Raw genomic sequence first — 15,175 nt, forward strand, 5'->3', positions numbered from 1 at the left:
TGTCAATAAAGTGCGTTTGAGTAAAAACTATTTTTTTAAGCTTCTGAAAAATAGTTTTTGCTACTCTCATAATCAATTATTTTCTCCCAAAAGCTTGACATAAAAAGAAATTGAAAATTGACATAAAAAATTCTAGTACCTTAAAAAATCTGCTCTCAATTCAAGAAAGCTCATATACATTAGAGATCTAGATAAGAAGAAGAGAACAAAACAAACCGAAAATGATATCCATCTGCCAAAAACAACACATTAAACACTTACCAAATAAAATAGAGTAAAATTACATCCACATATCACCCCATTAATCACCTATTTTCAGTTTGCAAAGAATCAAGATCATGTATAAGAAAATAATATAATATTATATAAAAAAAAAAGAAATAAATAATCCGGAGTAATTAATCACCTGGTGTAGAAAAAATGACAAACAACATAGTGGAGAAGTAACGATTGGATCTACTACTATCAACATAATGGTTAACAAAACTTTGAAGAGAATTTTGGGTGCTATATATATTTGTTATGATATAAATTTGTAACTATTGTGATTATTGATAGTGAAGGCCTTAAATATAGGTGAAAATGATAGATAACCAAAGGAAGAAAACGAAACTTTAAAGCACCCACTTATGGGTAATTTAAGCGTAGCATTTATCTTGAATTGGAAGATTGGATCGTGGGATATGCAGTAACCATTTCTGGGCTATTTAAAAAAATATTTTTAGGTTTTTAAACATAGCATATTTAAAATAATTAAGAGAGTTAAATGAGTGACGTTTGAGCTTTTTTAACCTAGCATATAAATGAGGAAAAAATAGAGAAAAGACCAAAAAAAGGAGAAAAAAGATAATTGTGTTTCTTGACCAAAAAGAGGTGTACGCCTAGCTTTATATTATATATAGATTTGAAACTCATGATGCGAAATTACTAATTTGAAATCAGTTTGATTTAAAGTTTAAAATTTGTTTATACATGCAATTTAAATATTTTTTATAAATATGAAAATCTGATAATTTGTAAAACTATCAAAATTTTCTCAATTCTTATACAATCCTATTAAATAAACAACTTATAATTCTTAAACAAAGTATTAGAATATCCTAAGACGTCAAATTAATAAATTACTGTTACACCTTGTGGTTTTGTGCATCGAGATTTGTAGTACCTTGTGGTTGGAGTTGGAGTTGGAGTTGTGTTTGACCATAGTTTTTGAAATTGTAGTTTTTGGTGAAATGTAGTTGTAAAAAAGTGAAAAAAGTGATTTTTTTTTTAAAAACAAATTTTTTGAGTTTTTGGTATTCTGGAATACAATTTCAAGTTGTATTCGGAATTCTCATGGCCAAACGCTTATTCCGGAAAAAAGTGAAAAAAATTTCCGGAATGTGAATAATTCTTATGGCCAAACGGGGGCTTAGTTTTGGACACCAGGATTTGTTTCAAGGACATATTAGGTTGGACATGTTTAACTTGTGTTTATAGGTGAATCGAAGAGGGAAGGTTCATCAAAAGTTGTTTTGGATAATATAGTGTATGGGTCGTATAAGTGGGATATGATCCGTATTTTAAGATATGGACCATATTTAAGAATACAAAAATTTAGCAGAAAAGTAGAAATTTCGGGTGGTATTATATGGCCATATTATACGGCCAGCAAGTTGGCCGTATAATATTATGAAAAGGATATCAAATTTTACAGAGAAGCAGAAATGATGGTGACATTATACAACCGAATTATACGGACCGTATAATGTTATACGGCTAGTAAGTCGGCCGTATAATATTATACGACCAAGTTATATGAACCGTATAATTTAAGTCGATGGAAATTTTCAAAATTTAAGTACGACGATCCCTCTTCATTTTGCTCATTCTAAACACACTCCTAAGTTCAAGAGAGCTCTAGAAACTTCTCCAAACATATCCCAACACATTTCCTAGCCAAAATAAAGGATCAGAGTGAAGATCAAAGCACTTAGGGTTACAAAGGGAGATTCAAATTTGATCCTTCTTCTTGTAAAAGCTTTGAAGGGTAATTCTAAGGTGAAGTGACTTTGGAAGTTGAAGTGTTCCTGAATTTTGAGGTAAGATTTCATCTTAGTTTCATGCTAAGGAGTTTATTTGGTAATTATGCTAATATTTGGGGAGGAGAAATTAGAGGAAAAGTTCAAATATGAATTTCATGATATTTTGGAGTTGTAAATCAACTTGAGCTATAATTATTACCATGTTTTGAGTATAATTTTGTTATGAGGGATAATAATGATGATGAGGAAGTGTTGTATACAAGTGTATAAGGAGTTATATTGAAGTTGTTGTTATAAATTGATTATGAGGAGAGGTTTTAGGTTTGTATTAGATATAATTTGAATGAAATCGCTTGATCATGGCATTGTTGATGTTGTTATTATTGCTTGGGAGTTGATTTGGAATTTGGTGGAAGTAGATAAAATAGGGGAGATGCTGCCCAAATTCCACTAGCTGACTAATTGCTCTAATTTGGACTTATGAATGTTTTCAAGACTTAACTCTAGTATGAATTCTCTTGCATGTAGATTTGTGAGCTTGGGAGGAGAATGTTAGATAGTTAAGGAGACGTAAAGGTATGTTAAGGCTAACCCTTTCTTTCTTAAGACATGACTCCTTTGTTGTGAACCTACACATGATATCCATAATGTCCTATTTCCTAAAAATGCTAGAAGCTTATGATTCCCAAGATTCTTATGGTATTGTTGGTAAATGTTCTCCGTGATGATGATTCCATCTCTAAAGATACCAAAGCTTATAGTTTTTGATGTTCTCATGATATTATTGAGCTTGTTGCATGAATATGGATCTCGTGTATTGTTGTTGATCTCATCTTATGATAGTTGTTCCTTCAAGTTGAGATATAGCGATGATGATGGCTCCGTAATGACACATCAGTGGTTACCGACCATACATCACTTCGATAGATTTATAGCTTTTATTTGGTCTCTCATGCTATATATATATATATATTCTCACATCGAGCCGTGCGATAGTCGGCCGGGTATGGCACCTATTCTGCACACCAGTGCAGTGGGTATATTATGATGTTACCCCAGACGTGGGATGCTCCAGATGCGGGATGATATGATATATTATGATGTTACCCCAGACGTGGGATGCTTCAGATGTATGTATGAAAATGTGTTTTTCTTAAAAAAAGCTAAGCATGCATGATATCTGCCTTAAGAGGCAATCAGATGTACAAGTTATCTCTACTATCTCATGTTTCTTTCATATTTTCATTATGTTATTATTCATGCCTTACATACTCAGTACATTATTCGTACTGCTGTTCCTTTGTTTGTGGAGGCTGCGTTCATGCCCGCAGGTAGGCAGGGAGACGGATCAGACCCCTACGCTGCTTCATCTGTGATTGCTCAGGAGTGTTCCATTTGTTCCAGAGCTACAGTTCAGCTGGTACTATTCTTTTGTGTATATATGGGCATGGCGGGGTCCTGTCCCCTCCATGTAGAGGCACATAGGCAGATGTATATGGTTAGCTGTCCTATAACCTCACTGGTTCATATTTTTTATATCATTTTTTGGCAGCCTTGTCTGCTCGTACATATGGGTATAGTTGATGATGTTTATATAGACGCGTATATGTTAAATGACCTCATGCCCTTTTCAGTTTATGATAATTGTGAGTTAGCCATGTGGCCCACTTAGATATGATTATGAGATAGATGTTAGAAAGTGCTCGGTAGGTTAGCTCTGGGTGCCCGTCGCGGCCCTCTGATTGAGACGTGACAATTACATATCTTCATTTTTTTATAAATACAATTACATTCTTTGGGGAGTATCGTGGAGTATTGTTCCCGTATATCGGCCAAAATATTCTTTTAAAACCTGGCATCCATTTTTTTGCGTGGATTGCTCTTCAAACGCACTGGTGTTTAATTTTTGCCCCTCAAATCGCTGGTCTTTAATTTTTGCCCTTGTTTCTCATTTAATGAAAAATTGTTGGCAAGTATCCTTATCTATGATAATGCGCTGGTCTACGAAATCAGAGATTCTGGGTTCAATCCTCAGTAGAGTCGAGAAAAAAAAATTGAAGGCATAAGTTCTGTAGAGATGAAGTTATCTGGCATAATTTGTGTAGTAACTAATTCACTTGGCATAAGTTTAGAGAACTTATGCTGTGTCCGACATATAAAAGTTCTATAGAAAAGAAGTTATCCGATATAAGTTGTGCAGTAACTAATCCGCTTAGCATAAGTTTAGAGAACCTTTCTATAGGAACTAAGTTACTATGATGCGAAAATATAAACTTATGTCAGCCGAATTCACTGCACAACTTATACCGAATCAATTAGGGGTCGTTTGGTAGGAGGATAAGTTATCCCATGTAGATGGGATTGGGTGGGATAAGATGGGATTACTAATCCACCCTTTATGTGGGATTACTAATCCCACCTTATCCTACCTTTTATCCCATCTACATAGGATTGGATGAGATATCAAAAAAGTTATCTCATCAACCAAATATAGTATTAATTCCAATCCCATTGGATTAATAATCCAGCCCATCCTATCCCTCCTACCAAACGACCCCTTAATTCCTACAAAACTTATACAACACAAGGTAAAGTTATGAACGTATGCCTTGCGAAATTAGGTCATAGATAAGGGTAGACCGATTTTTTTTTTTTGTTTTTTCGATGTCAAGAATATTTTTAGCTATTTTCTTATTATTTAAAATGCTGAAGGACAAAAATTAAAGACCAGCTATTTGAAAGGCAAAAATTAAATAGCACCCCAAGATAGGGGCATAATGAGGCATCCGATTGAATACCAACATACAAGTAAAATTAAAAGAATATTGGTTATCATTATAGAACTTATGTTATGACATCATTATTCATTAGTAGTACATAACATGGTCCTTACCTAAAAACCTCTAACTGAACCAGTAATATATCTAGTTAAAGGTAGAGTGCTTCCTCTTCCTTGGTCACAAAATGCACCCCACCCCATAACGCCTTCTTCCCCGCCCCTCCTCCGCTGTCTTACGTACTTAGCTCACATACACAGAAAGAGAGAAAGAGATGAGTAATGGTTGAATCTGTGCATCGAAGATGATGAACATCACTCCCAACGAAGTAGATCTCTTCCAGAAACCGCAAACTACTCGCAAAACTCTTCGCAGGAAGAAAACGAACAACTTCGCCGCTGCCGGAGTGAAGTTGCGGAGAGACATTGGAGGAACTACTCCTAATGCTAGAAGGAGCAGTAAGCCTGAAACTCCTCTACTTCGATGGAAGTTCAACGACGATAAGGATAATAATATTCAACACAACAATGCTTCTTCCATAAAGGAGGAAGAGCTTGATCGGAAATGTAGTAGTAGCCGGAATGTTGTGGTTTCTGCTAGGAAGTTAGCTGCTGGATTGTTTAGGCAGCAGTTGTTGCCCGAGGTTAACCATGGTCACAAGTTAGGGTTTCAGGTATTTTCACGATAATTGACTTATGTTTTGGTTGCAAATTTAGGGCTTTTCTAATTTGGTTGTTGCTACATTGGCATTAGTTACTCCCCGTCCCAATTTGAGTGTCTTAGTTTGACTGGACATGGAGTTTACGGAACAAAGTCAGACTTTTGAATCTTGTTGTGGTCATAAATTAAAGATGTGTACAATGTACTAAAATGTACTTTGAATCTTATCAGGTACGATGTTTGAGTTGTGTAACTTACTAAATATAGAAAAATACACTTTTTAAGACAGACCAAAAAGGAACACTTAAATTGGGGCGGAGGGAGTACTTGCTTTGTCCCAGTTTAATTTTGTGGATCTAAGCTATTTGCTAGCGTTTACATTATAAGGTATATTGAATTGTGGCATATTGATGAATTTAATAAAAGTGTAAAAGCATTATGCTTTGGGTAGTTACGAGTAATAGAGAAATATGGAATCATGTTACCTTATTTGAAAAATAAAAAATAGAGAAATATGGAATCATTTCAGTAGTCTATTCTTTCTTCTCGATTGAGATTTCTCCTTTTAGACGCTTTGGTATAACTGATTGTCAATTAACACGAAGCAATATATGAAATTTGGATTTTTCTAATGTATAGTAATTGATTCTTATCTATTAGCTTGCTTTTACATTAGTTAGATTAATGCTCACTGATTTGGCATTTTGATGAATTTGGTCAATGCAATTATGTTTTTGTAATTAGGAATAATGGAGAAAAATGGAATATTTAGTCTATTACTTCTCTCCATTGAGAATTCTCTCTTTCGGTCACTTTCGTGCAACTGGGGAGTACTTTCATGCTGCTTTCTTTAACTTTTCCAATTCTTGGATTCGTCGATCTTCCATTTTATACTGCTGTAAAAGCCAGCTTTTGGGACCAAAACCATGGCCTTTTATGCCCATACTTTATTACCTTAGAGTTAGAGCAACGAGCAACTCAGAGGGTGTTGTGTTGTTGTAGATCCCAAGTTGACAGGGATTGTGCACCACTTTGGAATTATAATTTTTCTTTCTTCCACGCAGGCTGGTCGGGTTGAGATGCCCTTTCATTTTCATCATCGTAGTAAAGTGCACGGCTCTCTCATTAATGATCCAGTGCAGAGTCCTCGATCTGTCTTTGGTCCAACAAATGGCCTTTTCCACAAGGTATGTGACTTTTTTCTTAAGATGTTCTGATGTGACTTTTTTCTTAAGATGTTCTGAGTCTTTTGTTACTTACTAAGATACTTATATGGAGAAGTCCTAGATTTTTCAGGGCCCAGGGACATAGTCCTATACAATGTAGTAGGTGCTGAGAAACGAGATCGCTCCATATATTAGGGGGACATAATTTTCTCAAAATATTATGAATGCTGTTTTTGCTGTCTTAACCCTTACATATGGACATCATAGAGTTGTCAGGAATATGGATCTATGCGTGGTAGATTCCTCTTCTATTGGAGGGATGTAGTTCTCACAGAATGGCTAAATATTGTCTTAACTGTCTTAGCCCTTTATACAGGTAAGTCATGGAGTTGCCTGCGACATGGTCCTTTACAATGTAGTAGGTGCAGGAAATGAGGCTCCACATATATTGGAGAAATCCTAGAGTTATGGCATATATATTCTTGTGGGATGGACTAGATGCATGAAAACGAGGTTTTAAGAGTCAAGACTCTCGGTCGTCATTATTATGCAAAAATTTTTCTGAGTACTTCAATATTTGAGATATTTAAGACTCTTGATCGTAGAATTTAAACACTATAGTCTTCTAATTTTTTTGTTTCTGTTTTTCTTAGCTAACCTTTTTCATGCTTTTTACAGTATTTTTCCACGTCTTTTATACTGCTTTGAACTGTTTGTCCTTGTGCCGAGGGTCTACCGGAAACAACCTCCCTACCTCCTGGTAGGGGTAAGGCCTGCGTACACTCTACCCCCCTCCCCCCCCCCCCCCCCCCCAGACCCCCACTATGTGGGATTTCACTCGGTATGTTGTTTTTGTTCTTGTTGTTTTTCTTAGCTAACCTTGTTGCAATTCTCTATATAATGTAGCTAGAACCCTCGCTTCAGTTTTCCCATTCTGCTATGGAGGGGTCGACAAAGTGGGATCCAGTTGGCTGGACAACTGCGGTGGAAACAAAGAAGACATATGGCTATCAGAAGGTTCTTGATCAACAAGTGAATACTGCTTCAATGATTTCTTCGCTCGAGGCAGAACTAGAGATTGCTCGTGCCCGAGTTCATCAGCTTGAGACGGAGCGGCAGTCATCGAAAAAGAAACTCGAACAGTTTTTGAGGAAACTTAGTGAAGATAAGGCTGTGTGGCGGAGCAAAGAGCATGAGAAAATTCGTGCAATTGTGGATGACATGAGAGCTGACTTCTCCCGAGAGAGGAAAAACCGAAAGAGGCTGGAAATAGTTAATTCCAAATTAGTTAATGAGTTGGCTGATGCCAAGTTAGCAGCAAAACGCTATTTGCAAAATTACGAAAAAGAAAGACAGGCTAGGGGGTTGATAGAAGAAGTGTGCGATGAATTGGCCAAAGAACTTGGAGAAGACAAGGCTGAAGTTGAGGAATTGAAGAGGGAATCTTTTAAGTTCACAGAGGAAGTAGATGAAGAAAGAAAGATGTTGCAGATGGCTGAGGTTTGGCGTGAGGAACGGGTTCAGATGAAACTAGTTGATGCCAAGGTGATGATTGAAGAGAAGTATTCCCATATGAACAGGTTAATTGGAGAACTAGAATCATTTCTAAATTCTAGAGATATGAGTTTGGATGTGGAGGAGATGAAAAGAGCTGAGCAACTCCAAGAGGCCGCTGCTTCTGTGAATATTCGTGATATTAGAGAACTCACTTATGAACCTGCAAATCCAGATGATATTTTCGCCATTTTTGAGGACGGTCATTTTGTTGAACCTGATGAAAGGGAGATCCAGCCATGTACTGCATATAGTCCTGCCAGCCATGCCTCTAATCGTCGCCCTCTCAGTCCAGATGGTGGTGTTTACAACTTTAACAGATATTCTCATGCATATGTCAATCAGAGTGATAATTTAGAGGAAGAGGGAAGTGACTGGGAAACAGTGACCCATCTTGAGGAGCAAGGCTCTAGTTATTCTCTTGAAGGAAGCATTTCATCCGTCAACAAGAATTGCCGGTACAGCAATGTATCAAGAAGTAGAGCAGACTCGGAGGGAATTGCTGATGATGGCACAGCGGTTACAGATATTAGTGAAGTATGTTCTGGACCAGCTCGGCAACTTACAGAGGTGTCATCTTTATCTAAGCTTTGGAAATCACGCCCGAGTAATGGAGACAATTTCAAAACAAATTCACATGAAGGGACTAATGGGAGGCTGTCAAATGGAAGGCTGTCTAATGCGGCCATTCCGACTCCAGATCATGGTTCGAGTAAAGGTGGCTCTGACCTCGGCCAGGAGTGGAGTTCACCTGAGTCGGGCAACTCACAAATAACACGTGGGATGAAAGGGTGCATTGAATGGCCACATAACTCTCAGAAGAAAAGCTTAAAAGCAAAGTTATTGCAGGCAAGAACAGAGAGCCAGAAGGTCCAGTTGCGCCAGGTCTTGAAACAGAAGATCTGAGAGAGAGTTCTGAATACATGAGCTTGAAGACTCCTGTCAGCAGGTGTATCAGTAAAACTAAACAGAATTCATCAATATTTTTGAGAATAGTCTGATCACTGGAACTTCTCAGAGAATCACATGTCTATGTAACGATAAATAACTCTGTAGTCATAGTATAAGAGTTTAGTGTAATTTCAAAGCTGTATTATTTAGCATTCCTTTACAGCTTATCTGGCCATTTATTCACCTATACACTGAGGACAGAAGTTTCAGTGATAAGGACAGAACTATGCATTGTTGCTTCCCTTAATTCTAGGGGTGGGCGTTCGGTTTTTCGGTTCGGTTTTATCAAACTTCAGTTTGGCTATTTCGGGTTCGGTTTTTTGAAGGTGGACACCGAACACCGAACCAAACTAGTTCGGTTCGGTTTTTTCGGTTTCGGTTTTTTAAAGTTCGGTTCGTTTTCGGTTTTTTCAATTCGGTTTTTTTGATATGATATTAGAAGCGATTTCCTTGACACTAATTCATATTCTCAAAAGCAATAAAATATAAAATTGATAAATTGAAATCAAAATCAAACAAACAGGATATAAAAGAATAGAAAACTATAACTATGATATAGGATTACTAGGTGTTATATACATATCGTAAGAATAATTAAGAAAACACATAAAGGACATATATTAATCCTAAAGACACATTCTAATTGCCTTCCTTAACATATTTGATTTTCTCAACTGAAGTAGAAAATTAGGGATACAAATGCAAAAGAGGGCTTGTTACAATTGGGTTTTTTTGGCTTTAAACTTAATGGGCCTGAACTATTTTAATTTTTTTGGGTAATGTATTAAATTTCGGTGTGTGTTCAGTTTTTTGGTTCGGTTTTATCAAATTTCGGTTCAGCTATTTCGGTTTCGGTTTTTTGAAGGTGGACACCAAACACCGAACCAAACTAGTTCGGTTCGATTCGGTTTGTTGAAATTTCAGTTCGATTCGGTTCGATTTTTCAGTTTTCGATATTTATGTCCAACCCTACTTCATTCCTCTGTGAATGGCCTTCACAAGGAAAAGGTTGCGAAAAAAGTAAGAAGTAAAAGAAGAAAACGAAAGGCATCCGTACAATTCATGGAAAAGTTTTATCATGCGAAAGGAAATAGTAGCATATTTATTGCTACCTTTAAAATTGCCTGACAAAAGTGTTTTTGCTTAACAGCATGTTAGCTCACTCATAGTGCGTAAACTCAGAACTCCTTTCCCTATGCTAACCATTTCCTGGCTATGGCAAAGCCTGTTTTTGTGGGGTCATACGCCCCTTATCTTCGTCAAGACAGAAACCTAAAATGAAAAGTACATGCTGTGATGTCATTTCAAGGGAATATACAATTGCGTCAAGCATCCATTGATTTTGAGCTCCATTGAGGCAAGTAAATGCTTTTATCTAGCGTCTTCACTCTCATGATATTAGATGGTCTAATATAGACTACCTAGCTAAGAATTTTCTGAAAAATATAGTAACAATCAGGGGCAGAGCCAGGTAACTTTATATACAAGGTTAAAATTAATTTTTAGGTATATATAGTAGGTGTTGAATCCCCCCCTAACTTCTTCTTGTATTTACTACATATTTTTTAACCGCCTTAGTGAAAATCTTGATTCCGCCACTGATCAAAATGAGAAACGAAGGGAAAAGCAAACCAGAAAACAGGAAGAAGAAAAATGAGTCATGACATATAGTGGGAAGGGCAGCTAATAACTGAGAATGGTTTTGCTCAACAACAATAGAGTTTAAAATGGAAGAACATTGGTTCCATTCATTTCCCAGTTTTGATGGATGAACAATTTACATTTTGTAAGCAAATTACTTGCAGAAACAACTGCAGCATTTTCTCTCCTTTAGGATTTAGAAGTATTAATCTATGTTGTTCCTCAGATTGCTTTTATCTCCCCAGTTAAGAGCATAAAATCAAATTTCTACTCTACAAATTGGGCAGCTTCCATGTCTGATTAGCCACTCATCTATGCATTGTGTGTGGAATGAATGTTTACAACTTGGTAGCAACCTTGCAGAGTCCCCATCCTTGAAATCCTACACCACAATAAAATTGCACAAATTACTTATTGCCTCACAGAAATGTTGGTTTTCATGGTATACACATTTGGATTATAATTTTAACTTTAATACACTGACCATGTAAACAATTTATCCGCTATCAGGTCACTTAATTGGCTATAGGTAATTGATCATAGTAAGTAGAACTAGTAACCCAGAAATTAATGCAGACAACCTACTAGAACAAATTCAAGTACACTTAGGGATCGTTTGGTTGCTTGGTAGGAGGTGATTATTCATGTACTAAATCCTGCATAACTTGTACCAAGTTTGGTAGCATTTTTTTTTTTTTTTGCTACGTATAAAATTCAACACACCTAATATGGTGTTTGGTTAGCAATTTAAAATCCCGCACAATTAATATGTATAAGATAGAAGAAAATCTATTTATTATTTTATACAGGATAGAAGATATTATAACTAATACATGAATAACTAAACCCTACATAACTAATCCATGTATAACTAATCCATCAGCCAAACGATTGTGTAAACATTCTTTACACTAAAGAGTAGTCCGGTGTACTAAGCTCCCGCTATGTGCGGAGTTTGGAGAAGGGCCGGAGCATAAGGGCCTAATAAACATTCTTTACACTAGTATAAGTAAAATCCAGTGGATTACTAATGAAAGGTAAACAACAGGCTAATTAGTTGCTAACCTGCAGGCAAATTGCACAAGTGACCTCTTGAGATTCACTACAGTTATTTACTGAACAGAAATTGTACTTTGGCAGCTTCTCTATGACCTCTTGAGACAACCCTTTGGTTGCATTTATATCAAAGATGTCAGATATTTCCCTCAAACTTGACTCCACAGTACTAACCTGAATTTCAAGAAATGCATAAATAAATTAATTAGATAAGGCATCTTATACAACAACAACAACAACAACACCCAGTGAAATCCCACATCGTGGGGTCTGGGGAGGGTAGAGTGTACGCAGACCTTACTCCTACCAAGGTAGGATGGCTGTTTCCGAAAGACCCTCGGTTCAAGAAAAGCATAAAAAAAGTCAGATAAGGCTAAGAGATTCAAAGCGATATGGAAATGAAATAATATAAAATAAAATAATGCAAGCGACACCGATACCACAGGATAATTAAAGCACAGGAAATAACAGATTATAGCATAAATCGGAGCACAAGAAATTAAATTGCGATACTGCGACTACTAATAAGAACGGATAACGAGACTATCTACTAGCCTTCTACCCTAATTTGGGTCCTGCAAACCCTCCTATCTAAGGCCATGTCCTCGGTAAGCTGTAATTGCGCCATGTCATGTCTAATTACCTCTCCCCAATACTTCTTCGGCCTACTCCTACCTCGTCTGAAACCATCCATGGCCAACCTCTCACACCTCCGCACTGGGGCATCTGTGTCTCTCCTCTTCACATGCCCAAACCATCTCAATCTCGCTTCTCGCATCTTGTCTTCCACCGAGGCCACCCCCACCTTATCCCGAATATCCTCATTCCTAATCCTGTCACTCCTGGTGTGGCCACACATCCATCTCAACATTCTCATCTCGGCAACTTTCATCTTTTGAACGTGAGAGATCTTAACTGGCCAACACTCCGCCCCATACAACATAGTCGGTCTAACCACTGCTTTGTAGAACTTGCCCTTAAGTTTTGGTGGCACCTTCTTGTCACATAGCACTCCGGAAGCAAGCCTCCATTTCATCCACCCTGCCCCAATACGATGTGTGACATCATCGTCAATCTCCCCGCTGCCTTGCACAATAGACCCAAGGTACTTAAAACTACTTTTCTTCTGGATAGCCTGGGTACCAAGCCTCACTTCCAAGCCAACCTCCTGAGGTGCTTCACTGAACTTACACTCCAAGTACTCTGTCTTGGTCCTACTTAGCTGAAAGCCTTTAGCCTCCAGGGTATGTCTCCAACCCTCCAGCTTAGCGTTAACTCCGCAACGAGTCTCGTCGATCAGGACTATGTCGTCCGCGAAAAGCATACACCATGGCACCTCACCTTGAATTTGCTGTGTCAATCCATCCATCACTAAGGCAAATAAAAACGGACTAAGAGCTGATCCTTGATGTAACCCCATCACAACTGGAAAGTGCTCTGAGTCTCCTCCTACTGTCCTTACTCTGGTTTTGGCTCCCTCATACATGTCCTTGATCACCCTAATGTACGCCACAGGTACACTTTTATCCTCCAAGCATTTCCATAGGATCTCTCTTGGAACTTTGTCATAAGCCTTTTCTAGGTCGATGAATACCATGTGTAAGTCACTCTTCCTCTCCCTATACTGCTCCACCAATCTTCTCACAAGATGGATGGCTTTTGTAGTTGAGCGTCCCGGCATGAATCCGAACTGGTTCTCTGAAATAGACACACATCTCCTCACCCTCATCTCCACCACCCTTTCCCACACTTTCATAGTATGACTTAGCAGTTTGATACCTCTATAGTTGTTACAACTCTGGATATCTCCCTTATTTTTGTATAGAGGGATCATTACACTCGCCCTCCATTCTTCGGGCATCAATTCCGTCTTAAAGATGACATTAAACAACCTAGTCAGTCACTCCAAACCTGCCGGCCCCGCGCTCTTCCAAAATTCCCCAGGAATCCCGTCAGGTCCGATCGCTCTTCCCCTGCGCATCCTACGAACAACACCCCTAACCTCCTCAACCTTAATACTCCTGCAATACCCATAATCACGACGCCTTCCTGTATGTTCTAAATCTCCCAACACAATGTCTCTGTCCCCTTCTTCATTCAAGAGTTTGTAGAAGTATGACTGCCATCTCTGTCTAATGAGAGTCTCCTCTACCAATACTTTGTCATGCTCGTCCTTGATGCACTTTACTTGATCCACATCACGTGCCTTTCTCTCCCTCGCCTTGGCTAGCCTGAACAATTTCTGATCCCCTCATTTCTCTTCTAGTTCAGCATACATGCGTTCAAAAGCTGCCGCTTTTGTCGTCGAAACCGCCAACTTCGCCTCCTTCCTCGCCATCTTATAAAGCTCCGTATTCGTCCACTTCTCCACCTCATCCTTGTTTTCTATCAACTTCGCATACGCCACCTTCTTTGCTTCTACTTTCCCTTAACTTCTCCATTCCATCACCAGTCCCCTCGATGCTGACCCCGACTACCTGTCGAGACCCCCAACACTTCCCTTGCTACCAACCTAATGCAACTAGCCGTCTTATCCCACATACTGGTCGCATCCCCACTACTATCCTAGGCCCCCATATCCTTCAATTTCTCTCCCATCTCCAGTGCACTAATCGTGGTCAAACTACCCCATCTGATCCTAGGTCGGTCATCCACGACCCTCTTCTTCCTCGTCCTCTTGATCCCTAAATCCATCACCAAGAGCTTATGTCGGGTTGTAAGATAGTCGCTCGGAATGACCTTACAATCTTTGCACAGACCTTTATCATCCTTCCTAAGGAGTAAAAAGTCTATCTGAGTTTTAGCCACCGAACTACGGAAGGTTACCAAGTGTTCCTCCTGCTTTGGGAAACTCGAATTGGCTATCACCAACCCAAAAGCTCTTGCAAAATCCAAAAGTGAGACTCCTCCTCCATTCCTGTCCCCGAAGCCAAAGCCTCCATGCACATCATCATAACCTCCCGAAATAGGCCCTATGTGTCCATTGAAATCACCTCCCACGAATAGCTTCTCAGTAGGCGGTATGCCTCCTACTAACTCGTCCAAATCCTCCCAAAAGCGTCTCTTCTCCTCCTCGCCTAAGCCCGCTTGCAGCGCATATGCACTAATAATGTTCAAAGTGACTCCTTCAACGACCACCTTAATCGATAAGGCATCTTATAATAACCCCAAAATACTCTTCTTGAATGGAGTTGATATATAAAGTTATAGGCATCATTTCTTACTTGCCACTGATAAGCTTTGAGAACTGCTGGACTCACCCACTCCATGAATACCTTTCCATCGACTAGACTACATACAAGTGCAACCTGTAAAATTTGGACATCATCAGTTTTTTATTTTTGGT

General features: G+C 38.5%; 1 protein-coding gene across 1 annotated transcript; it reads left to right on the plus strand.

Annotated features, from left to right (window-relative positions):
- The first annotated feature begins 4,920 nt into the window (after window positions 1–4,920).
- Window positions 4,921–9,379, plus strand: LOC132636346 (uncharacterized). Its single transcript, XM_060353168.1, has 3 exons — window positions 4,921–5,474; window positions 6,526–6,648; window positions 7,534–9,379. The coding sequence occupies exons 1-3, from the start codon at window positions 5,106–5,108 to the stop codon at window positions 9,085–9,087; spliced, it is 2,046 nt and encodes a 681-aa protein (XP_060209151.1). The 5' UTR covers window positions 4,921–5,105; the 3' UTR covers window positions 9,088–9,379.
- The last annotated feature ends 5,796 nt before the right edge of the window (window positions 9,380–15,175 follow it).

The sequence above is a fragment of the Lycium barbarum genome, chromosome 4 (genome assembly GCF_019175385.1).
Source record: "Lycium barbarum isolate Lr01 chromosome 4, ASM1917538v2, whole genome shotgun sequence".
Classification (NCBI taxonomy): domain Eukaryota; kingdom Viridiplantae; phylum Streptophyta; class Magnoliopsida; order Solanales; family Solanaceae; genus Lycium; species Lycium barbarum.